At 35.9% G+C, this 26,672-nt stretch overlaps 1 protein-coding gene across 2 annotated transcripts in view; it reads right to left on the minus strand.

The window, feature by feature from the left end:
- The window catches only part of LKRSDH (lysine ketoglutarate reductase/saccharopine dehydrogenase), a 418,858-nt gene that overhangs the window by 112,989 nt on the left and 279,197 nt on the right, over positions 1-26,672 (minus strand). For both annotated transcript variants that reach the window (XM_089635917.1, XM_089635918.1), the window contains exon 13: positions 14,271-14,404. In XM_089635917.1, coding sequence (XP_089492043.1) covers positions 14,271-14,404 — 134 coding nt within the window. The remainder of the gene's footprint in view (positions 1-14,270; positions 14,405-26,672) is intronic.

Below are 26,672 nucleotides of genomic sequence, written 5' to 3' on the forward strand. Positions count from 1 at the left end.
GCGACGCGCTGTCTAGATAGTCCTCCAGTTCAATTTTCCCTATCAAATCTCTAAAATAAAGTGGGAATCCTAATGACATAAGTGATGAAGTCGTCTAAAACAATACTCGGCGCGCGACCCGGCTTAATGAACGGACCTACTGTCGACTTTGCCCTAGCAGGCCTAGAAAATCGATGTATTTTAATCATTTTTGAAGAACGTATTACTAAAATCTCAATTTTTTCAAGAGTGATCCCTCAGGAAGTTACTGATTCATCTTCTAAAAAAATAATATCTGGTGCTTACCGCTAATTTAATAATTGAAAAACGTTTTATAACATTTTCAAACCGTATTACATAAACTATTTTAATAATAAGGTCATATTTTTATTAAGTTTAAATATAAATAACTCCTATATCTTAAATATAAATAAATCTATACATCCCCCTCCCCCCCCGCCCTATTCTCACCTACTGAATGCTTTTGGTTGACATTTTTCAAATTGACATTATCTTATAAAAGTGCTCTATTATATTCCCTTTTGTGATAGAAAGTTTATGATTCGTTTGGTAATGACATCGTGGGTGGGTTTTCCCCCAATGATTCATAATGCTTCCAAGGGGAGCAGACTTCATTAGGGCTATTAAAACACTCTCCAAAATAACAGTAGACATGATCCTCGTTCCCAGAAAAAACCAAATATCCATCTATTTCTCATCAATTTCTATAATCATAAAAATACTCATTTCGGTTATCTGTGCATGAAATGTTACTTATTATTCCTTCAATTCCTTCGAAATCATTGGAACTGATTTTTCATACAATCAATAAAGAATGAAGCTACCGATAATCAGAAAATGATTCTTAATAATTCTACAGGGTATCCGATGGTAAAGTGCGCTAACTTCAGTAAGTGATTTAAAACATGTTGAAATTCCAACGTTAATTTTTCCATACAGAGGAAAATTAATTTTCCCATGCAAACAAATCAATTTTTCACCCGAAGTCGTTGAAATTTTGAAAAAAGTTGTTTATTTTATTTACTTGTGCTATTTTCTAGAACCACCCCCAAAGTTATCACACTTTACTCCCGGACACCCTGTATATTTGAATTGTGCATTTCTTTTGTTTGAATTTATGATTTTAAGCTAACCAACAGTGTTCTTTCGAATTCCAAATTTCTGTTTGCCTCTCTAATTTGTTGACTATACAGAAAATTGACTTTCTTTGTTATTGAAAGGTAATGTTCGCGAGGCAATAATTTATATTCATTCAAGTCTTCATAGATTATTCACAAATCCTACAATTACTATAATATCCCGTGATTTTTCACGTAGTTATTCCTAATTTACTGTGAAAATGTAATCACATTAAAGACCTGTTTTGTATTCTTGGTTAATTTTTTAGGGCTACTAAAAGTAATAATATGTACATATTTTACGTGCAAAATCGAATCCTCTCTTCTAAAGTTCAACTTGTTTTATTTTGTGCAGAAGTAAATCATTTATGAGTTTGTTCTCTCTACCATTAATAAATTTATGGTTGCGTTCTCTCTAAAGTCGGAATTAATGCAAAATCATGTGTTTTTGGTTTGAAAATTTGTTCCTTTGGAAATATTATAGACGCTTTACTTAAATACTACAAGTAGAACGCATCTAGTCCCATTAAATCTGGTATTTTACTTTTATTAATCTGCTATAACAGTGTATAATTACTTTTATCTATTCTTACTAATCTGACAAATGTTCTCAAAATTTGACTTCACACCATTACAAGGCTTTCAGTTTCCTTTAAATTAGTATCGTTTCAGTGATCGATGTCACAGCAGACGATTTTTGAGGTATCCTTCCGATATAAACAGACCGAATGCCATGTCTAATGCACAGCCGCAGTGTAGGCATGGTGAGTCTGACTTACAGGTATTTCAATGGAGTTTGCTATAAATAACAACCAGCATCGATCCACTGTGCACGGGTGATGCACAGTCGATCTTGGTTCAAGATAACGGGCCGTTTATTCGATTGTTTTTTTTGTATAAGTCAGCTCGTTCCAAATACGAGCTGTAGGCATGGTGAGTCTGACTTACAGGTATTTCAATGGAGTTTGCTATAAATAACAACCAGCATCGATCCCCTGTGCACGGGTGATGCACAGTCGATCTTGGTTCAAGATAACGGGCCGTTTATTCGATTGTTTTTTTTGTGTAAGTCAGCTCGTATTTGGAACGAGCTACCGGAAACTGTTATACCTACTTCACGTACCTCGGACCTCTTCAAAACAGACATTAATAAATCTCTTCCTTCAACCCCTTCCTTAACCCGCTCCACAACGCTGCCAAACCGGTGCCGATATAGCTCCCCCGTATTTACATAGACAGAGGTCAAATATATATTTTTTTGAATTACCCACTAAATATTAAAATTCATAAAAGTTTTTTTGCGCCTACTGTAAATTTGATTGAGAGATGATAAAATTTGAAAATTTGATTGGATAAAAGTAACACATTCTATGAATTACGACGGTTTGATTCGTAGAAAGTGTTACTACCATTTATCAAATTTTACAGTAGACTATGAGTTCTACAGTTGTACGGGGGCTTTTTTTATTGGTTCTTAAGTCTAGTAAAGTCTTTCCAAGTATTTTATAACCCCTCATAAAATGCTAGGCCCCTCCCGATTTCGAAATAATTTTTGACTAACAATTTAGTACAGTTATTCATATTCAACAAAATAATATGAGTTCTCCTCAAAAGGAAACTTTGCTAATTTGGAACAATTAACTCTACTATTTGGAACTGTCGCAAAGACATAATATAATTGGTAAGAAATACATCTTTACGTAGAGTATAGTAAATCTGGAACAAATATGTTTATTTTTTCAAGGTAAATTTGTATTTTTTACAGTTAATATGCCACTTATTAAATGTTATAAGTGACAAAGTAGAAATAATATAAGCTTTTCCGCACAATAAAAATACAAGGATCTTGTGTTTGGTGGGGGAATTCGTACTAAGATGTATCAAAAACAGAAAAAAATAATTTTTTATATACATAATATCGATGGACTCAGCAATTTTGAGTAAGTTTTCAATATAAGCATGATTATTTATTCAATATAACTCATGAATATTTTCGATATTTTTTTTAAATATAAAAGAAGATTTATAGTATATTATACATTTTGATGATTGACACTGTAATGCTGTTCGAAATGTTGGCTAAAGAATGAGGTAGCGAAAGACGGCAAAATAATACACCAAAAATAAATCACTAAAATACTTTCAATCTCAAATCATATCCCATAAAGGAACGTTGTTAAAATAAGTTATTCCTAGATGGTAGGTATTTTGATAATGCTTGGTTGTTCAATTTTGGAATTTTAATGTTATTTTGCTGATACATTAAATTATATCTTGCTCATACATTGAATTTAAAACACAAATAAAACAAACAATTTATTTTAAGGCATTAATTATTTACATAAATGTATTCACCAACCGGTTTTGCTTGGCTGAATATAAACTCTTACTTCAGTTAATTGTTATTCTGATGAATATTAATTCAAACGAACACGGTTGGTAAAAAAATTTAAATAAATTATTAGTTTAAATCAAATAGTTGCTTTCATTTAATAATATGCCAAACCATAAAGTGGACGGTTCGTACGAAAACACAATATTTTTTATAATTTCTTCTTTTCACGACTTTAGCCAAGTATTGTTTGTTTATAGTTTCATCCATTAGCACGTTATATCACACACCAGCAACACACTGCAGTAAGTCAAAATGTGTACATTGGGAAAATTTCCTCACTTTGATATCGTATTAACATGAATCGAGATTTCGATATGTATAGCGCCCTTCGTGGCAGCAGGACGCATCCTAACAGGTCCTCCAACCGCTTTGTGTTTTTTTTAATATTTTCAAGGGAAATGAGGCAAAATCCCTTTGAAATTATTTTTAAAATCAATCAAACAACATTTTAATATAAATAAAAATAAACTTAACAACCAGTTATTAGAACTTTATAGTATGTGATTTGGGTGCAGTGTTTTGAAAGTAAATATTTGGAAATTTTGCTCAAAAATATTCGATATTCGAAACGAACGTCGATCGGTAAATGCAGACCAAGATGTTTTCAACGGATTTCTCGGAAACTCTGAAGGCAAGTGTTTTGCTAAGCCTAGGGTAATTTATTATCCTGACCGTCGCTTTTTATTGCGGGCAGAATGCACCACTTCAACAATCACCAGGAACAGGATTGCATGGAGATGAATGATGGACTTGCCGAACGTCACAGCAGTGCTGTCAGGGTTTCTTATCTATGTGAGGTGTCAGCGCTTTATAAGCAGCAGACACATACCTGGACGGATGACAAACCTCGTGCTGGTACTGTTGGTGCATGCGGTGGACTCTTTCGCTGCAGCAGCTGGTCCAGTTTCTTCACCACTAAATATTCTTGCTGCAGCGTCTCCATTTTCTATCTTCGTAGAACGTCACAGCGGTGCTGCCAAGATCTGGTATCTGTGAGAGGATATTGTGTCAGCGCTTCGTTAGCAGCAGACATATACCTGGACGGATGACGAACTTTGTGCTGTCACTGTTGGTGGACTCTTTCGCTGCAGCAACTGGACCAGTTTCCTCACCACCTAGAATTCTTGCTGCAGAGTCTCCATCTTTTTTTTTTTTTTTTTTTTTATGTGACACCTCACAAGAGTGTCCCTGCCTGTGCAGTGCACAGACAGGGAAACTATGTCACCACCCGGTTGGGTGGCGTTGTGAGGCGGAGTAAGGTAGGGGCTGTAAGAAGGGATTTGTTAATGCGGGCCTTGAAGAGGCTCGGATTATAGGAGGGAGGAAAAACAGATGCCGGTAGCTCGTTCCACATACGAGCCGACTTACACAAAAACGAGTCGTAAAAACGGCCCGTTCTCATGAAGCCAACGTCAACCGTGAACGGGTGTTCAGTTCGTGTCCGTCGAGTTTCACGCTCGTGCACCGGTGCATCAGGAATCAATGCTGCTAGCTCCTTGGAGCAGGCTCCATTGAAATACCTGTAGAACAGACACAGCATGCCTACATTGCGTCTATGCATCAGAGAAGGCAATCGGTCTGTTAACAATGGATTGTCAATCAGACGGATCGCTCTCCTTTGCACAGACTCAAGCAGGTTTATCAAGTATTTTGGGGCACCAGCCCAAAGGTGGCTCCCAAATTCAATAGTTGGGCGGACTTGAGACTTGTACAGGGTCAGCAGCTGGTCACTGTTGAAGAATCTCCTAGCCCTGTACAAGACGCCCAACTTTTTGGAGGCCTGATTTACTCGGGCTTCTATGGATCCCCGATACTTGAGCTGGTCTGAAATAGTAACTCCAAGCATTTCAATGGAGTCTTTATTGGGGAGAGTGCTCCCATCAAATTGCACCAGACAGTCATTGATCTGCCTCTTTGCCGAAATCAGACACGCTTGGGTTTTTGAGACGTTGAAACTGACCAAGTTGGCCTTACCCCAGGCACGAACCATCTCTAGGTGGTGGTCAATTTTTCGCTTCAAAACTTCCCGAGCTGTTCGGACATCATAGATGGAAGGGGGCCTGTCAAAAAGATAACCCTCGTGAACGGTGCTGTCATCAGCGTAGCAGTGAATTGGTGCACATTCAACGAGATCATTGATGTGCAATAAAAACAGCGTCGGAGACAGCACAGCTCCTTGTGGCACCCCCGCATTGATTTGGTGCGGTGAGGAAGAAGAGCCGTCAACCACGGTTTGAATTGTTCTTCCCCTCAGAAAGTCCGCAATCCAACTATGCAGGGTTGGGTGGATCCCATACGATGGTAATTTCCCGATAAGCGCCCGGTGCCAGACTCTGTCAAAGGCTTTGGAGATATCCAACCCAACGGTTTGGGTTTCACCAAAACGTTCCATGTACCGCCCCCAAATATGCGTTACATATCCGAGTAGATCGCCACACGATCGGTTTCGACGAAATCCATATTGCCGATCGCTTAGGATATTGTTATTCTCGAGATATGTGAGCAATTTGTTGTTAACCACCCTTTCTAATACCTTCGAGAGTATGGAAGTGATGGCTATGGGGCGGTAGTTAGAAGGGTCGGAACGGTCCCCCTTTTTTGGGATTGGGTGGACGATTGCCTTTTTCCAAAGATCTGGCACCTTTCCACCTTTGAGAGAGAGCCTAAATAATTTCGCGAGCACTGGAGTCATTTCTGCAGAACACTTCTTGAGGACCAAGGCAGGTATTCCGTCCGGCCCACTGGCTTTGTCGACTTTCAGCTCGTTCAAGACTCGGAGAACCTCTCTGTTCCGGATCTTCGGTTCCTCCATTTGAAAACCGCAGTGCGGAATGGAAGGGGGAGTCTCTCCGTTATCTTGAAGAGTTGAGTTTTCCGCGAAAATTTTGCCTAATAATTCAGCTTTCTCGCGGGCCGAGTTAGCCAGCCGACCATCAGGCTTGGTCAGAGGTGGGAAAGTGGTTCTGCAGAAATTTCTTCCGATCGAGCCAGCGAGTGACCAGAAAGCACGGCTACTAGTGGGGCAGTCAGCCAGCTTTTTCGCAATTCTCTGGTCGTGATCGCTCTTAGCTCTATTTAGAACTCTCTTACAATCCCTTGCCCGTTTTCGGTATTCCGAAAGGTTATTCATGGAGCTAATCTTCCGGAGTGCATTAAAAGCCGTATTTTTGAGTCTGACAGCTTCAGCACAGCGATGTAACCATCGCTGTGCTGAAGCTGTCTGACCACGGTTTTGTGCCCGCTCCAGAGGATTTGACGGAGAAGGGAATGTAGCAATCCATTGCTGATGTGATTACTTCTTCTACCTCGCGTGCACAAATTGATGGGTCCTCGGAGCTAAAGCATACAGTACTCCAAGAAAAGGCGCCGAAGAAAGACCGCATGCCGTCCCATTTTGCTGCCCTGTAGTGCCATACCTTCCTCTTTACATGTTTGTCGGGTTGACGGTTCATGGAGGATGGGACAGAGGTGGTAATCAGGCAGTGGTCAGAGGATCCTAAGGGCGCTGTCACCTCCACTTTGTACCCGAGTGGCTCACTAGTGAGAAACAAATCGAGTAGGTTGGCTCGATGTGATGGGATGTCTGGTATTCTGGTCGGAGATTCTACGAGTTGGCTTAGTCCATGGATAAGGGCAAAGGATTCCGCTGATCTACCGGCAGAGTTTGTTGGGCCCGAGAACTTCAGCCATTGTTCATTATGAACATTGAAGTCCCCCAGGATTACAAATTCGGCCGATGGGTAACGGGGCAAGAGAATATCTACAGTGTCACTCAAGTATTTAAACAACTCAACAGTGTCTGATTCGGCAAGGTTTGGTGAGCGATATAGGCACGCATAAATTCTCATCATACCGGTGAGATCCACACGTACCCATAACACTTCGTGTTTTGCGCTCTCGATATTTGCGAGACGAGCGCAGCTGATGTCAGCACGGCTGTTAAGGCAGACCCCCGCCTTTGGGCCTGAAAAGGCTTTCCAGATGATATCCTGGGCAGTTCAGATAGGAGGTATCTGGGGGCTCGGCAATCTGTGTTTCCGTAAGGAAGAGGAGATGGGGATTTTGTGAGAGAAGGTGGTGGTGGATGGGAGTTAGGTTGGTGTGCAGACCGCGAATGTTAGCGAAATTCACCTTCATCCTCGGTCCACACTGAGGACTCCTACTGTTCGCTGTCGCTGAGTTTATATTAATTTGTTGTAAGTTCATAGTTTTTAAGTTTGTTTTATTTGTTTGTGGGGTTTAGGATGGGTTGGGAAGGATTAGGTTAAAAAGGTTGGGTGGGGAGTTGGAGAGTGGAGCAACTGGATACACCAAATGTAAGGTATGTTCTTCTGACTGCGGTTCTAGGCAATGGGCAGGAGAGTCCGGCTGTGGAGGTCGCCCAGTGCGCCCCAAACGCTAGATTCTGGGTCCTCACCGGTCACGAACCGGCACAACATCAGCGGCAGGGTTTTTTCGCTGGCTGATGGGGCAGCCCACCCTTGGTCGTGAGCCCAAGGGTCGGGCCCCTGTACTATCCAGCGGCCCGGACAGCGATAACCGGTTTACTAGATCTCCCTCAACCGGCCTCTCCCAGCCCGGCCCGCCCGCAGTGAGTAGGCCGACCCATTCATCAGTGTGATCCAGAACGCACAACCCTCCATGAGCCCGGGCACCCCTGCTAAGTCACCAAACGTAGCGAACCACTTCAGGTGACCTGTGGCAGAGGTGTTGGTAACCCAGAGTATGGTTCCCGGGGCGGCGGTACCCATTGACAACCTTCAAAATTATGAATTCCTTCCTTCCATCTCCTATCTTCGTGTCACCTATTCCTGTACTTCATTTTACTTAACTTAACTTCACTTTATTTTTGTAATATTTATATTTTTTGTAATACCTGCATCAACAGTAAAGCGCCCCTGATGTGATATCTCACAAAAGCGGCGCTATACAAATTGTCCAACAAATAAATAAATAAATTTATATTGCAGTTGCGTATATTGCTCTATGATAAAATGTAGTCTGCAAGTTCTTTTATTGTTAGTATGATTGTTGTCGTCAACTGAATAAATGAGCGTACAAGTTCCATACCAAATCAGAGAAAAATGTAAAAGAAATTTTTTATATTTTCTTTTACATGGTTCATTTTTCTTGGGGTATGCACAGCTGTTCAACCTTTATGAACTTTACGCCACTGTTGGATTGCAAAAAATTGAAAGTATAAATAAAATAATGTAAATGAATAAATAATTTTATTGTTTCAAGCTCTCTCTGATTAATTACTCTCGTGGTTTTAGTTAATATTAAAAATTCACGTTGCCATCCCATTTCATACTCCATTTTAACAAATTACAAATATTTTATTTAAATGGCTTTGGTATTAAACTTAAAATTTATTATTTTGCACTAAGTCCTACACTCTAAAACTTGATGTCAGGAGAACTACAATTTCAACGTAGGCTGTATCGATACGCATAAAACAGGTGTACTTAGGTTGGAGGTATCATATACCCTTTTGTCTGAAGGGCATTAATGTGACTTTGAATTACGGGGGCTTAAAAGAGTTTACAAGATAAAATATTATTCAAAGTAGGGCTTCTTTTACCGTCGTGATGAGTCTTAAATGCGGGTGTAAGTCCAGTGAGAATCGAGACAAGGACACTGAGATCCTATGAATTTATTATTGTTTGGGTCCCAGAGGCGTCTCGACTTATATAATATTATTTCGATACGTAGGTCTACTCATTGTTACTTTGAGAAAATATGTTTTTTAGTTAATAACACTTCATAAAACTTCTTAACGCGCTTACCTTTCAGCCACCTCTTTATATAAAACCAAAGAATAGTCTCCCCAAAGGTGACATTGGCTATGAAAGCACACTGAAGAGCTTTGTTGAAAAAATACAGACTTTTGAATATGATTTATGAATACTCCTGTTATATTGAAATATATTGAATATTAAAAAATAATGAGAAATAGGATGGTTAATAAGTACCAGGCAGTTAAAATCTGGTGAAAATAGCGTTGACCTTTAAACACTGAATACTATCGCTCACCAGAACTTACTGATATGAAATATTGTTAGTTATTAAATCTGGTCAAATTATTCCTTTTCCTGTCAAAAACGGGACTAGAGGCTTATAACGAATGATTTGACATATTTCAAAACAAACTTTCAGTAAAGCACGAATATGTTTTGAGGGGTTCCATGATAACTCAACACAGTGACAATTCAACACACTTTTAAAAAGTGATATACAGTCATTAGAAACGATGAAAATTTTTTTTAAACCTAACCTAACCTACTTAACCCAGTTAAAAAAGTTTTTGTTTCATCATTTTCCATGACTTAAAATAACTTTTTAAAGATGTGATAAATTATCATTTTGATGAGTTACCCGTTCACCGTTTTGAGGAAGTCGGAAAAATAATAATATTTTCGCATCTCGTCCTTTGTATTTATTCGGACAAGGTCACCTGCATTGAACACGTGTTCAGATATATTCTGAATGATTATTTTTTTTATCAGAAAATGGTCATGACGAGCCCGAATGCCCACGCATTTCTTAATGTGTTTTAAATTGAGCTGGAAAACCGATTCCCTTTTAATTACATTAATATTTTTTCACACCAAGTTTTGAATCTGCTGTTATTGGGCACAGGGCCAAGGATCTTCCCGCTCTTACATAGACGTTATAGGTTTTCTGCGACAGTACCTACATTACCACATAAATTACGTGAAAAAATAAGACTAACGCTTTAACATTTTAAGACAACAAGAAATGGCAGAGACGTGCATTTCACATAGGCATATAAGCGCTGCCTACCCTACCTTATTTACATAAAAATTTAAATATTATTAAAAATATTCAAAATATTTCAAAAAATTAATCTACATATATACATTTTTCAAAAATATGTGCGAAGTACCAACACGTATCGCAACGCACAACAGTTACTATAAGTTGTTAAAAGCAGGGACTATGTATGCGAAATGACGTACACATCATATTCGAGTGTTCATTGTTATTCTACATGAAAAACAACATGCTATTGTGCGATGTGCATTCAAAAACGATTCTTTCGTTTTAGTGCCGAAAAGGGATGTGCCTTTTTGGTACAAACAATAATATACGGCCACTGCCAAATGCTGCGATCAGTGCAACATCTTGGTGCCTCTGTTAATTAGTATGAGTAACGTAATAACGATAATATTATATTAATTGTGTTAACAAGGTTGGCTTTATTTCATAATAATATTTATTCTGGTTAATAATATAGACATACATATATTGAAACTTAGGCAATCCCAAACAACATCGGCTACAACCAACAGCTTAGCCATTCTTAGCGAAAACTTGTACGAACTTTTCAGTGGTAAGTTTGTTTGAATTAATGTCAACGAATTCACTGTTTTTCGTACTGCCTACCCTGATTCAAATTTTTATGTACGTCACTGAGATATGAGTAGAGACCACAGACATAGGAATTAATAGACGAGAAGATAATGGCGAGGGGTAAAATCAACTGTTGAAGAACGAAGGGGGTTAAGCTGACTGTAATTCGTCAATAAATCAATCTGACAGTAAATAGGCATCTCGCATTATAATATCACCATTTAGTTCTTAAAAGTAAAATCTGCTTTTGAATGAATAGACATTTTTACATGGGAGCGCAAATTACTCGCCACGTTATGAACTAATTTGCGAAGTCCAAATTCGGCAAAGTAAATTTCTTCTGTTTGCAGAGTCGTAGTTAGTTTCAGAGTATTTAGTTAAGACACTTTTACAAATGTTTCATAATTTACTTACCCCAGTAAACAACGATGAGCACACTTGAGAATCGCTACATTGTAATGTGATAGTATATGTTTCTAAAACTGATCCATATAATACGGTGTGAATAAGCTTAAAATAAAGTAAAATAATGCTTACTTATGGAATGTAATACGACAATTGGGTTTATTCTCTTTTTCACATCTATTTTTACAAGTTTTCATATCACAAGTCAACATTTTGCCGTGTTATTTCGTAAAATGAACCGATGATGCCTCGACCATAGTTTGCACAAGAATGATGACGTCACGTTTTCAAATTTCACTTGAGGCCATACGCGAGCACAGCCGGCTCCAATGGAACCGGTATGGGGAGTGGGGATAATACGCTTTTAATCACTTAGGGCAGGTCTACTAATATTCATATGTCTATGGTAGAGACATTTGATTGAACTGCATAGACATACATATTCTTAAATACTATTACTTCAAAACCACTAATGGTGACTCGACGACTTCTGGCAACGTAGTAAATTCTACAAGCCTCGTTAAAATTTTCTTCGTTAAAAAAATTCACATCGTAAGGGCTTACCGAAAATAGATTACCCATGCATAATGCATATCTCTTTGGTACGAGTTTCCGCTAAGCCATTTTTTTTCAATTAACCCCTCTCCAAATCTACAAACCAGACAATTTTTTGGTTCACAACGAAATACATCGTTTCGTTTTGTCTAGATTTATAGGGATTTTATTGCATATCGGAAGTTTTTCATTCGTTAATTATTATTAAATTTATTCTACGAGACGAAAAACGTTTTACTTTTTAGGGTGGTAAAATGTGCATAACGCAATATGCCACGTTGTGGAGATTATTCAACTGCCAACACAGACGACCTTCATGAGCTCCTTTTCACTGGATCCAGAGGTAACGGGTTCAAAATAAGGAATGATATTAAAAAAATTTTACAGTAAGTACAGTCTGTTGTCATCTTGAAAGGTAATTCGCTATTATCCTACTTCTCCCCATTTATTTTTCCTCATCTCACTCTCTTCCCCACATCCTTAGCTTCGTAACATACCAAATGTAACCATAGATCGTAGGCTTCAGGCAGTTGTAACACGTGTGCGTGTGCAGTGTACAATAAACGCTCACATCTTTCATTAATCGTACGGTAACTGTTGCTTACCACCAATTTGCTTTCATTTTTTTGAACCGACTATTGTTTTGCTAAAGTACAATTTTCTTCATCATTTTAAAATCGATTTTTTTTATTATTTTAGGTTCAGAGAGCAGTCATATTAAATATTATAAATTTTCACTTTCGACGGACTCGTCATATAAACAATATTTTTTCGAATATGATTTAAGATTTTCACGGGCAAAAGTATTTTTGTTATTTGTTTTTGGGGTGTTATGCCGTGTTGCGCTAACTCCTTCTTTAGCCAACGTTTCGGACAGCATTTCAGTGTCCATCATTAGGGCAGATGTGTTATTTAAATAAATAACAAAAACAAATAACAAAAATATTTTTTCGTTTGTCTGTACGTAACATTCTGAAATACATTAATTTTAAAAATGCTTAAATCTTATTTTAAGTAAATACCATAAATTTTTGTCGCCATTCTTAAAAAAGTTGGTGTAACGGTGAGCAGTGAGCATAATTGCCTTCCAAGCAGTTGATCGGGGTTTGATTAAATTTTTTTTATTTAAAATTTTTATACTCCCATTTTGTTGTACCTTTTTTTTAAGGTGTGATTTTGACTTTGCCAGTGTACTATAAACTTTGCAATAAATGACGAAATATGGTCTGTAAAATTTCCTTACTACTCCAAATTTATGCATGAATACGTGATGCATAAGATAGCGTTAGTTAAATATATTTTAAAAAGGATTCTTGGAAAGTAATCGGGGATATTTTGGCATCAGATGAAACCAATGGTTATACGCAGGATGGAGCATGACCGGAGGACATCGGGCTTTATGGATTTAAATAAATGACATGACATCTTATCGGTGGCTTAAGAATAATGCTATCCCTAAAACGTTTTATTCTCACTTGGCCGAATTTATCTTTGGTCCTACAAATTGATGAAACTTAGGGTCACGTGAAAGCCTCATTGATTACTGAAACGAAAACAGTTAAGTCTCCAGAATTTAGACAATCTCCGGGGATGAGTCGTAAGCTTTTTGGCTCTGGGCCCAGAGGTCAGGGATTGAAAACCTCAATAAACTGTAAAATAATTTTTTTTGCAAATAACTTCAAAAACGTTTGAAAGTTTTTTTTTAAATATGATTTTTTTAAACAATCGCACTTTTTATTTGCCACGGTCGAGAATAAAACCGTTGGAAATGAATGAATGAATTATTGCAAATCTTAGAAGCGGAAATCAACCCATTTCTCGACATCCGCTCGAAGTAAACTCGGCAGATAGTATATCAATCTTTTGGTGGCAAACAAGTGGTGCTCTGAAATTGTATGACATTGCAGCAGTTAATACACGAAATAAAATTCGGTCCTACCCCATCTGTATTTGGTGAGAAGTAAGTATTTCGGTTCCCAAAAATAGAAAATAATGCATTTTAATAGTTCTTCCGTTAAAATTAAAATCGAATGTTTCTTAGCGGCCATTGTTATTGGTACCTAAGTTTTAAAGTTATTTTTTTTCTTCTTGTATTTAAACCAATATATGAACGTGTGACCTTAAAATAGGTTCTCAGATTGTCAGATTGGGTTTAATCAAAACATGAATAATTAAAATCTATCAAAAAAACGTCAAATTATCCGTTTTTTGTATGAAATAGCTACAAAAAATAAATTATTTTCCATTTTCGAAAACTGAAATACTTACTTTTTATTGTTATCTAACTGATGTTTCTTATAAATTGCTTATTATCCGTGCCCCTATTTTTTTTTTCTTGCGGTGAACATCAATACATTAAAAGAAATCAATTTTATTAAAATCTTATGAATAAATAATTTAATGTTATTTTCCTAACTTACCAACAGTGATGGCAATATTCTTTTCCCTGTGTAGGTACTCCACCAAGGGAGCGGAAACGAACCCTGCGCCCAGCACTAACACGTGCTTCTCTGGATCCGTGAACTCACCCTCAGTCTTCTGTCGAGATCTCCCACTGCAAACAAAAAAATACGAATTTCTATAAAAAATTTAAATATTTGTATAAAATACCTGTATTTCATGCCAACAACCGGATAATTTTGATAATCAATTGAATAATAATAAAATTAGTGATTTCTAAAACAATATAGAAAAATGTGAGGAATATTGTTAACTTGGTATTTCTTATCACTGCTTCTTCGGACTAGAATCCGAAAAAGTTTATTGAACATAATAATTTCGGTAGTATATCTGCGTCTACTAGCAACTATGGTTCAATGAACTCTAGAACTGGGATTTGCTTTGATCTTCAAAATTGGAATTACCTTTGGGAACGATTCAAACAAGCTAAAAAATATGTCAATATTAGTTTTATAAATAGATGATCCGTTTTTTTAAGCACAGGCGTCAGGAAGGAATGCTTTTTTTGTTCTACCGGTATTACAATGAAAAATGCACCGAGGAACTAGCTTCATTGATCCTTTCGGCACCGGTGCATAAACGGGAAAAACGCCAAACACGCACTTAACGTTTATACACGGTTGAAATTTGTCACGTGAGAACAGGTCGTTTTTACGACTCGTACCTTGAGTTCAACAGATTGGCTGTGGAACAATTTATAAGCTTCTGTGTTTCCTTTCTTCTGCAACATAGTTCTCTTCAAGACCCGTGTTCACTCCTTCCTCTCCTCAAAATCCTCCATACAAAGCATCCCCAAAGATGATATTTTGAAAGGAAATGATCCTGAGGCAAATATTTGTTTTATATATACTTTAAGCTTCAGATATATTATAATTATATTATCCCGTGTTTTTTTTACGGGTCGGCAACAGTTTTCTTATGTTTAAAATAACTGTGAGTACTCGTGAGAGGTCACGAGATTTCTGTTATATGCACAACAATTTCAATAGCAATCAGAACGTGGATATTAATTAACATTCAGCTGATTAACGATGCTGCATCGATCTGTGCATTCTCACCACTACGTACAAACCACGTAACAATTCGTGGAATGAGGCAGGGGAGTATGTGCCTCCCCTAAAACTATTGAGAAGAAAAGGAGAAAAAGATACACTTATCAATACATCCGAAATAGAGTACAACGTTTATTTAAATGTTTTCAGTTTATAAATTATACAAGCCTTTAAGTATTTTCAGTTTGAATATAAGCCATTAATATTTTTGTGATCCACTAGAATTAATTATCTTTATATTATATACTCGTAACAACGCAGTGCAATGCGGCCACACACTTATTTCATGGATTACTACGCAACGCAGTACAAGTATACTCTAGTGAGGCGGGGATAGGACCCGCCTCCGAAAGCAGCTGATTTTATGTAGGATGAAGGGGGTGGGGAAGTCACATGGAACGAAAGCTGACATGGTCGCACGTTGTTTTGTTTGAGGCGCGCCTCAGACAACGAACACAGGTAGAACCGATCATTTACGATTAGCACTCGCGCTCTATTTACTAAGTTTTGTTTGGTTTTGTGATAATTTGTGATTATAGTACGATTGTGATGATGATAGTGATCTATGGAATATGGCTATTTGGATTAAAGTAGTAAGGAGAATTTGCAGTTGACGGTCTGTTTTGTGTTTGTGTGTCTAGTATTTAACTTCGTGCTTTCATATTATTAATATATTTTTATTTATTTACTTTGACAATAGTTTCTTTTTTTCTTGGTATAGTTAGGTATGGAAAAAACATAACACTTACTTAAAAAATGTATGCCTCCCCACTTTTACAAATGGTTTAGCGACCATACTAAATGACCACGACGCATTTTAGATAATGGCAACTATCTCTGCCAGTGAGATCTGCTTCCTTGTTATTAATAAGTTGTTGTTTTGCTTCATTTCTGTTATTTACATCAAAATTTAAATTATTTATGTCATTAAATAACAAATAACTTAAAATATGGGGTTAATTTTCAAGACATTATGCGTTAAAACATAAGAAAAGAAAGATAGTACTCCCAGGTACCTACCACTTTGTATAATAATAAATAAAAATTCTTCACAGAATATCACAACGAGCATGTTGTCTGCCTTCATTGTGTATTTACAAATTGAACCTGAGAGCCTCCACTCAAAATCTGTACAAGTTCCCATTTTGCTTATCACGTCATCATTCATGAAGGTTTTGTAGATGATTATGAACATTCTTTACAGTACAGTACAGGCAGCTCGGCAACTTTGAGTCGGGAGCTATCTCGCGATGTTTCAAAGGGGTTACAAAGGCTTAAAGTGAAATATGTTAAACATTAAACCAGTGTTGAAATCCGATACGACACGAACTTAAAATAATTTAAGCTTTTGAGGCATTTCAGCATTTTCCCTTGTAATACATAAATAAATACAAATGCATGAATAATAAAGTAATACATATTTGTAATAAGCATTAACTTTGTGGCTCGCCATAATTTACAATAAAGCTATAAATTTTTTTTTTACACAACTTTGATTTTAATTACACTCTACCGGTTTCGGAAGCACCCTTCCTTCGTCAGATGAATATTAAAACTAACCTATGGTGATTGGCAAACTCCGAAAAATTATTGTTATTTAAACATCTTAAATGTTCCGTGATTCTTATTTTTATATTTCTGGTTATCTTACCTATCTACCTACTAGTTTTTCTTACCTACCTAACGAAAAAAAAATTATATGTATTTGTCAATATTTTGTATCATAGGTTAGTTTTTATATTCTACTGACGAAGGAAGGGTGCTTCCGAAACCGGTAGAGTGTAATTAAAATTAAAGTGGTCTAAAACAAATTTATATATTTTTATTGTAATAAAGTAATAACTCATTAGCTACTGGTTCATATATTATGTAGCACCTTAAAACTAACTACGAGTAATTGTTTAATTTTCACAAAGCTGGTTAATATGTAATAGTTTTAAACGTTGTTCTGAAATTTTTCTAAATTTATGAATTGATTCTTATCAAAAAATTAGCCATAAGCACACCAGTTAAGGAAAATTCAACACCTTAGTCAAAATGTTTTTGCAATCTGATTAACACTGAGTGTTTAATTAATTAATTAACCTGAGTAACACCAAGTTTAACCTGATTAACCTGTTTAACCAAGTTTAATCTCAGTAGCAAAAAGTTAAATAGTGATAAAAATAGACCAATGATAATTAGAATTATACTGCAGAAAAATATGCAATGTTGAAGAAGTTAAATATGTTGTCCAATTAAAAAAAATATTTACTTCAATATTTTAATTTGAATCTACAAAATAATTAATGCCATTGAATTTCAAAGAAAAATTTTAAAAATTCAGCACAACCACAAACATGAGAAAATAAATTAAATTAGATCCCATTCAGAAAGAAAAAAGTCTAAAGACGTAGGAAGCAATGAATACAATTGGCGAATTACTCGAAGAAATGAAATGAGAATATAAATGAAGCTGCATCATTTTTCGAGTTTCGATTTTAACGAGTTAATGTAGTCAGTCCATCGCAGTTTGGATGTTGACGAGTTAATGTGGTCAGTCCATCGCAGTTTGGATGTTGACGAGTTAATGTGGTCAGTCCATCGTAGTTTGGATGTTAATTAACGATTTTATGTGGTCAGTCCATTGTAGTTTGGATGTTAACGAGTTAATGTGGTCAGTCCACGTAGTTTGGATGTTAATGAACGAGTTTATGTGGTCAGTCCATTGTAGTTTGGATGTTAACGAGTTAATGTGGTCAGTACACGTAGTTTGGATGTTAATGAACGAGTTTATGTGGTCAGTCCATTGTAGTTTGGATGTTAACGAGTTAATTTACACACAACAATACCAAGTGTCACAGTGAACACATACTTTTTTTGCTCCACAAAATTTAACATTAAACATTAATCTAAGGACTCTATGTAGTGATTTTTATTACAAAAACTCAACTTAAATCTAAACTTAAACAGTGAAATAATAGTTACAGCTGCCTAACTGGTAACTCTTTATTTATAACTTAATATCTCAAATCTCAACTGTCACCAGAGCGCATTAGACACACACAAACAAACGTCATACAGAAGGAAGTACTACTGACATACACATTCAGAGTATCGAAGTGTGCAAGTGAATTGCCCATCTAACTTGTCACAGACAACTCAAGTGCAGGGTTGTCACCGCTATATTATATAAAATAAAATTAAAATAATTTTATAAATTCTAACTTGCAAGATGAGTGCCACAGATGCTCTTTCTTATATCAATAAAGCGAAAGAAGAAATTAGTGCTCTATACAGTAACATAACGGATCCCGCTTTAAAACTAACTAAAGATCAGATGACCAAACTACTCAATAAACTGTCCAACCTCTCTGGCACTATGTTGGATGTAGGTGTAAAAGTTGGAATTCTCGAGGGACAGGTCAAGTCGTACGAGCACATGGTCTCTTCAAAATTGATAGATTCAAACTCATCACAAGAATCCACAAACTCATCAACTGTATCAATGTGTGAAGCTGCCGATGAGCTCGAAGAGAGGAAAAAACGGTCAAAAAACATAATTATTTTTAACTTCCCTGAAAGCTCAGCCAGTTCCCATATAGAAAAAAATACTGATGATACAACGAGAATCTTAACCACACTAACAACTCTTAACTCATCCATCACCCGAGCCAACATAACAACTTTTCGTCTGGGAATCACAAAACCTGACAAACCTCGACCTCTTAAAGTCATCCTTGACAGTTCCATCCAAGCCATAGACATACTAAAGAAAAAGAACAACATAACCGAATACCCCGGTATTAAAATTTATTCAGACCAAACCCCAGCTCAAAGAAACTATCTCACCAAGCTACGTTTAACACTAGAACAAAGAACCAAAGATGGTGAGATTGGACTCACAATAAAATACAAAAATAATAAACCTGTTATTGTAAATAGTAACTCAAAAAACTAAAACCTATCATGGCTTACTATCAGAATATCAGAGGCTGCCGCACAAAACTTAATGAGCTAAGATCATCGATTCCAATCCATCCCTTTCATATATATTTCCTGACTGAAACTTGGTTAGATCCGTCCTTTAACACAGAAGAACTAGGCTTCATTTCACACAACACCTACCGCTTAGATAGAAGTACCGCCACCAGCACCAAATCAAGAGGAGGAGGTGTATTAATATCAGTCACCAAATCTATAACTTCATCCAGGCTAAAATGCAAACACAAAAATATAGAACAAATTTTCCTACTACTCAAGACGAACCTAGGAAAAATCATTCTTGGATGTGTTTATATTCCTCCCGGATCAATTACACAAATTTACGTAAACCACATTGAAGATGTAGAGGCCCTCAAGCTCAAATATCCGGAAGCTAGAATGCTGCTAATCGGCGACTACAATACTCCCAATACAGACTGGATTACCCATAGCGATAACTCAACAACTCATTTTAATACATCTGCTAATGCTCGTGAAATTATAAATATGTCAAATTTCCTAGGTCTTAAACAAATTAATAACGTATACAACTCTAATCACCATTTACTAGATCTTGCATTTAGTAGCGATCCTTCAGTAAAATTATGTAAATCCATAGACCCCCTTCTTCCCGAAGATTCCCACCATCCTCCCTTAAACATCACCATTACTAACAACTTCCTAAACATTTACTCTAATAGTGTTCCTAAATATTCATACAATTTTGCAAGGGCAGATTATCCACTCATAACAAAATACTTAGAAAGTACAGACTGGTCATTTTTAGACAAAAACACAAATGTTAACCAAAATCTAGAATTTTTTTACTCCATCATCAACACGGCTATTGAAAAATATGTTCCCTTAATTCAATTCAAACCATCAAAGTTCCCCAAATGGTTTAATAATGACTTAAAACACTTAATAATTAACAAAAAAATCTGGCACAAAAATTTCAAAGAGAGCAACTCTATCTCAGACTACAAAATATTTCATAAATATAGAACTGACTGTAAAAAGCTCTCCAAAAAATTATATCAAACATACATACTCAACACAGAAAAGTCTATTCCTTCAAATACCAAAAACTTTTTTACACATGTAAACTCACTAAGAAAAAACAAACCTAGCCTACCAACATACATGTATTTCGAATGGAAAAGTAGTAGTGATACTAATGACATCGTTAATTTGTTTGCCGACTTCTTCAAAAATGTTTACGATAATGATATCCCAAATGTTCAACTTCCACCCTTTCATCCAAAGGAATCGGTCCACATTCCCGCTTTACATATAAATGTTCCTGATGTTATACGCAAAATAAAAACACTCGACTTAAAGAAAAAAGCGGGTCCTGATAAAATTAGTCCTGCCTTTCTAATTAACTGTGCATCAATAATAGCCAATCCACTATGTCATATATTTAACCAATCATTAAATTCTGGATGCTTCCCCGACCTATGGAAAAATTGCTATCTAACACCTGTATTTAAAAAAGGCGATATTCATGATGTCACTAATTACCGACCCATCTGCATGCTCTCAACTATCCCCAAACTGTTTGAAAAACTTATCCTCGATAAAATCTCCATACATATTAACAACATCATTGTAACTAATCAACATGGATTTATGCCAGGCAGATCCACACTAACAAATCTCTCCTTATATGAAAATTTTATAGCATGTTCACTCGAAAACAAAACCCAAGTCGACTCAATATATACAGACTTTGTAAAAGCGTTTGACAAAGTTAACCATAAAATTCTTCTTAATAAACTTAGTCAAATCGGAATTGAGGGTAAACTATTGGAATGGATAAAAAGCTACTTAACAAATAGAAATCTACAAGTAAAAAATAATTCTAACCTTTCACACAAATTCATAGCTACTAGCGGTGTACCCCAAGGGTCACATTTAGGCCCAATACTGTTTCTCCTTTTCATAAACGATATTGTTACTGTATTTGATAAAAATGTTGAAGTGCTACTTTTTGCCGATGACCTTAAACTATTTAAAATTATAAAAACAATAAATGACTGTATTCAAATTCAATTAAATTTAAATAAACTTCAAGATTGGTGCAAAACTAACAAACTTTATCTCAATATTAGTAAATGCCACATTATAAGATTTTTTAGAACAACACAACCCCTTAACTATCAATACAAAATTAATAATGTTTCTCTCGCCTCTGTAAGTGAAATTAACGATCTCAGCATTATTTTCGATTCAAAATTTAACTTTCTTTCACATGTAGAAACAGTCACCAACAAAGAACTAAAAATGCTCGGCTTCATTCTCCGAAATGGCAGAGACTTTAAAAATATTTCAACACTAAAAATCTTATATTCCTCACTTGTTCGAAGTCAAATCGAATATAATTCTCCTATTTGGTGTCCTTACTTTAAAATCCACTCCGACTCTATTGAAAAAATTCAGCATAAATTCCTAAGATACATTAACTATAAACTCGGTCTACCTATAGAATCAATAAATTACAATCACTTGATGAAAGAATTAAACTTACTTAAACTCTCAGATAGAAGACTTATTTCCGATTTGACTTTTATTTTTAAAATTGTCAATGGTATTATAGACAGCCCTGATATATTAAGCCTAATTACCTTCCATATACCCACTAGAACCACTCGATCCAAAATTCTTTTTAATTTCAATAACAATATCAGGACTGAGTCATTTAGAAACTCGCTTATACCTAGATTGCATGCAGTTGGCAATGCTTTCTCAGAAGTAGTAGATGTGTTCAACTGCACGGAATATAGTTATAAGAAGGCTATAATAACATACCTCTGTCGTAATTATCAAAGTTATTAGGCATAATACCATTCTATTCATAAGTTATCACAGAACCTAAACTATGCACATCAGATATCAGACAGAAGAGTCTTATCTAATAATTTTATATACTTAATCAAAACTATAATTTTTCCCAAAATTGTTATGAGATGTCTTACTGACAGCCCTGTTTCAATAGAGCTAACTCTTAGTTCTCAGCAAATTCAACCAAATCCAATATTGAAGGTAACAATAACCTCAATACTAAACTACTGTACGGATTGAAAATAAAAATGCTATTGTACCTATGTATACCAGATGTTATTCTTGTTTAATTTTCAACATAATTTCTCAGTAATTATTCTGTTTAACATAATACTGTTTCGCTCCTGTGAACCACTGTAAACATAAATCATGTATATTGTAAAAGCCTTTTACGGCGTCTAAATAAATAAATAAATAAATAAATAAATAATTTGGTCAGTCCATCGTAGTTTGGATGTTAATTAACGAGTTTACGTGGTCAGTCCATTGTAATTTGAACGTTATTGAATTAATGTGGTCAATCCATTGTAGTTTGGATGTTAACGAGTTAATGTGATCAGTCCATCGTAGGTTTTCATCAAATATGATGCCAAGATATAAGGTTTATTTAAAATTTTCTATACTTTTGCAATGCCATGGTGAGGAAGGGTGTGAGCAGTCATCTATTTTCCGAACAAAGATGCAAGGAGGGTGTTTCTTTGTGTTATACTGTGAGTCATAAATTTTGTTTTTTTGTAAAAAGGGTTAGTCTGTTTTCGTTAAACCATTGTTTGATGAAAGCAAACTTCACTTTCTAAGCTTTGAATTCACCCACAACGCGATATTTCTTAACACTTTTGCTGAGTTTTATAAGAATAAATTATGAAAGCAATTAATATTAGTTTCTTATTAATAAAATTTAAGCATAATGATTTCCTACTCGTAAAAGATATTAAACAGCCTTCGAAAATATTTTATATAATTCATACAAAAATTTCCACATTCGCCCTGGTCCCAATGAAAGATAAAACTTTTCATATTAGCTTATTCCCAATTTCGGCGTTGAAATGTAGGAAATCTTTTTATCAGAGAATTGGCCCGAACCCGAGTGAAGGGCGCGGGCGTGTGGAAATTGGCTTTGCTATCTTTACCGCATTTCCGTCTCCGGTGCGATGGCCGCCCGGCGAGGTCCATAATCAAAGTATGTTTCCGACGTGATGGACGACTTTATGAATGACGGAATTCACACGACTGACATCTGAATTAGGGTTGCGACTTGCGATACGATTAAGACGAGACAATACCCTAAAATAAAGCCAAAATCTTCACGAAGTAAGTGTAGCAGTCGTGAACAAACATATGCGACGCTCAGCCCTGTTGTATTGATCAAACCTATGGTTGAATTTTCCCTATCAAATCAAAATATAGTCTCACGATAAAAGTGAAGAAGTCATAATGGACGGACCTAGAGAAGTGATAAAGTAGCTACAAAGATTATTTTATTAATTTATAATTCTATATTTGCAAGTTGACGTAATTTTTTAAAGTTTACTAACGCCTCTCATTGTTATTTTTTACTGTCTTTTGAAAGACAATAATCCTTACCCAAATAGTTTTTCTAAACTTTAATACAAAAGTCTGTACAAGTCTTATTATTATAATATCCGGTAATTTTTTTACGGGTCTGAATAGTATACGCTTTAGTGATCAACAAAAATGTAGTTCTCATACATTTATTTAAACATGTTTGTAATTGACAATATGGATAATTAATTAGGGTCTTATTATATGAAATTTATAATACTTTTGAACTATTTAGCTTATCTTGGATATTACGTTACGACTGACAGATAATAGTTAAAAACACAAAACTCTAGTGAAAAAATGCTGAAAAATATTGATAAATAAAAACGTATAGTATTTTTTATAGAAGGTAAACTCTCTATCTATACAAATAACTATTTATTTTTCGGAATAACTTTATTGAGTAAAATCTCAAAGTGTAATATTTAAATGTTGAAGACAATATAAGTGATTTCTAAACGAAAATCTGAAACAGAAAAATCAGAAAAGGATACGGTAACATCTAGGAGTCGAACCCAGGACCCTTGTCTTTCCTGGACACCGCTCTACCACTGAGCTAATGGGACCCTATCCCCATCGGTCACTTTTAACTGTATCATACTTCGAATAAGAACTACCAACATTGTCTTCATTTTTTCACCGCACATTTTATTGGCAACTACCTTTTAGTATGATCGCAAGATTCAACCCGAACTAAATGCAATCTAGACAGCGTCTTTTTTAGATAAACCTATCTTATTTTTTTATTTTTTTTAGTTTTACTCAATAAAGATTTTCCGAAAAATAAATATTCATTCTAGACTTGCAGAAAAGTCAATAGATGTCGCACATTAAAAATAAAAAGACAATGTTGGTAGTTCTTATTCGAAGTATGATACAGTTAAAAGTGACCGAGGGGGATAGGGTCCCATTAGCTCAGTGGTAGAGCGGTGTCCCGGAAAGACAAGGGTCTTGGGTTCGAGTCCTAGATGTGACCGTATCCTTTTCTGATTTTTCTGTTTCAGATTTTCGTTTAGAAATCACTAATATTGTCTTCAATATTTAAACTCATAACTGTTTGTTTGTTCAAAATCTTAAATCTCCTTAAGTTATTCACCGATTGCTTTGAAATTTTGTCACATCGCTGCATTTGAATACGCGTGTGTTTATATAATAAACCAATAGATGTCACCTGTGACAGGTAAAATAATATATTTTTTAAAACAGTTCTATATGATGGACTTAAAAGCAAAATGCGCCATCGTTTCTCTAACTGCACAGACAGACTTAGCCACAGCAACGCTTAGCAGGGTTAATCTCGTGATGAAATGAAATCTCACTAACAGACATAATGAAAAAGTCATAATATTAATAAAATATAAAACTCATAGATAAAGCAACCAGTTTTGTGGTCCATACTAAATAGTTGTCAATATATTTTGGAAATATTCGCAATATCTATAAAAAAAAATTATTGCCGGCTACCCGGGCGTTTATTGAAATAACATTATCATATACAAACAAGTAAGTAACCTGACTAGAAGATTTCTGTTCTGAAGCGTATGAATTAAATGTATTTTTTACACTGAATAGAAAGAAGAAAATAAAACATTTATATTTATTTATAATGGATTTGTTGTTTAATCTCTCTACTGTTGAAATCTGAAATAATTTTTTTAAAACTGTTGTTTAAATTGCCGTGGAAATTCAACAGGCTTATTGCATTGTTATCGAAAACCAATGCATAAATAATAATCCTTCCAAAATGCGCTCTGATTATTATTGGTTGATCACTGTCGTGGAAACCTTTCATCTGTTGAATCCATCGACCAATAATAATATTATCAATGGATGAAACAATTAGGATTATAAACAATACCAAAAAGAGCATGCTTTCGCAAACGGAGAGTCGCGTGCAAATGTTGAGTGCACCATGAACTCAAATAGGAATTCTCTTATATTATGAATTCTCATATATGACCTGTCCTTGTTTATCACTGAAATTACTGGAATGATTTCATGTCGCCCGAGCTGTAGTTTTGTTGCTCCAGGTAAACAAACGGATTTATATCGTTAATTATTTTGGGGTATTATCTGCAATAATAATAATGTGCGAACATGATCAAATTTATTACTAGATTTAAACACAAGGTAGACCCGTTAAATGCAAATTTGCCATACTAAATAGATACAAACAATAGCCTTACTCCGTAGGCGCTGCCGCGTAATTCATAAAACGAAACATCTTTGTCACTCGAGATAATCATAAATGATCGGTTCTATTTCGCCTAAAGCGTCTCAAACTAAACAACGCGCGACCACGTCAGCAATCGTTCCATGTGACTTCCCCACCCTCTCCCTCATACGGAAGGAGGAATCAGCGGGCTCGGAGGCGGGCCTTATATCTGCCTCACTAGCATATTATTCAATTGGCGTTTTATAGTAGCTGGGCGAGCGAAAATCCATGCGTGGCCAGTCGCGTCACATTGGCATTATGAGTTACATATACACAACCAGTTCTAGTGAAATGCGAAAATATTAATGGGTAATATTTAAATTTAGGGCTTTTGTTTAAGGTTTAGGTATACAATTAGGGTGTGGGTACCGCCACTCCGAAAACCATTAATTGTATAACCAACATCTCTGCCATAAGTCAACCAAGTGGTTCGCTGCGTTTGGTGACCTGGAAGGGGTGCCCGGGTTTATAGGGTGAGGGTTGTTTATGTGTTGGCGACGGATGCGTCTCCCCACCTAATATGCGGCGGGTTGAATGTGGAGCGACTGGTTGAGGAAGATCTTTTTACCTCTCCAGCAGAACTCTCTCGACCCATCGCCTTGTGTACCATTGTGGGAGGGATGAGTTCAAATGTCCATCACTCCTGGATACACCAACCCTCAGATTCCTACCCACCCTTCATACCTTTTTTCCTTCCCAGATCTTCCTCTCCTTAAAAACCCTCC

The sequence above is a fragment of the Hesperophylax consimilis genome, chromosome 9 (genome assembly GCF_061612785.1).
Source record: "Hesperophylax consimilis isolate HC1 chromosome 9, BYU_Hcon_1.0, whole genome shotgun sequence".
In the NCBI taxonomy this organism is placed as follows: Eukaryota; Metazoa; Arthropoda; class Insecta; order Trichoptera; family Limnephilidae; genus Hesperophylax; species Hesperophylax consimilis.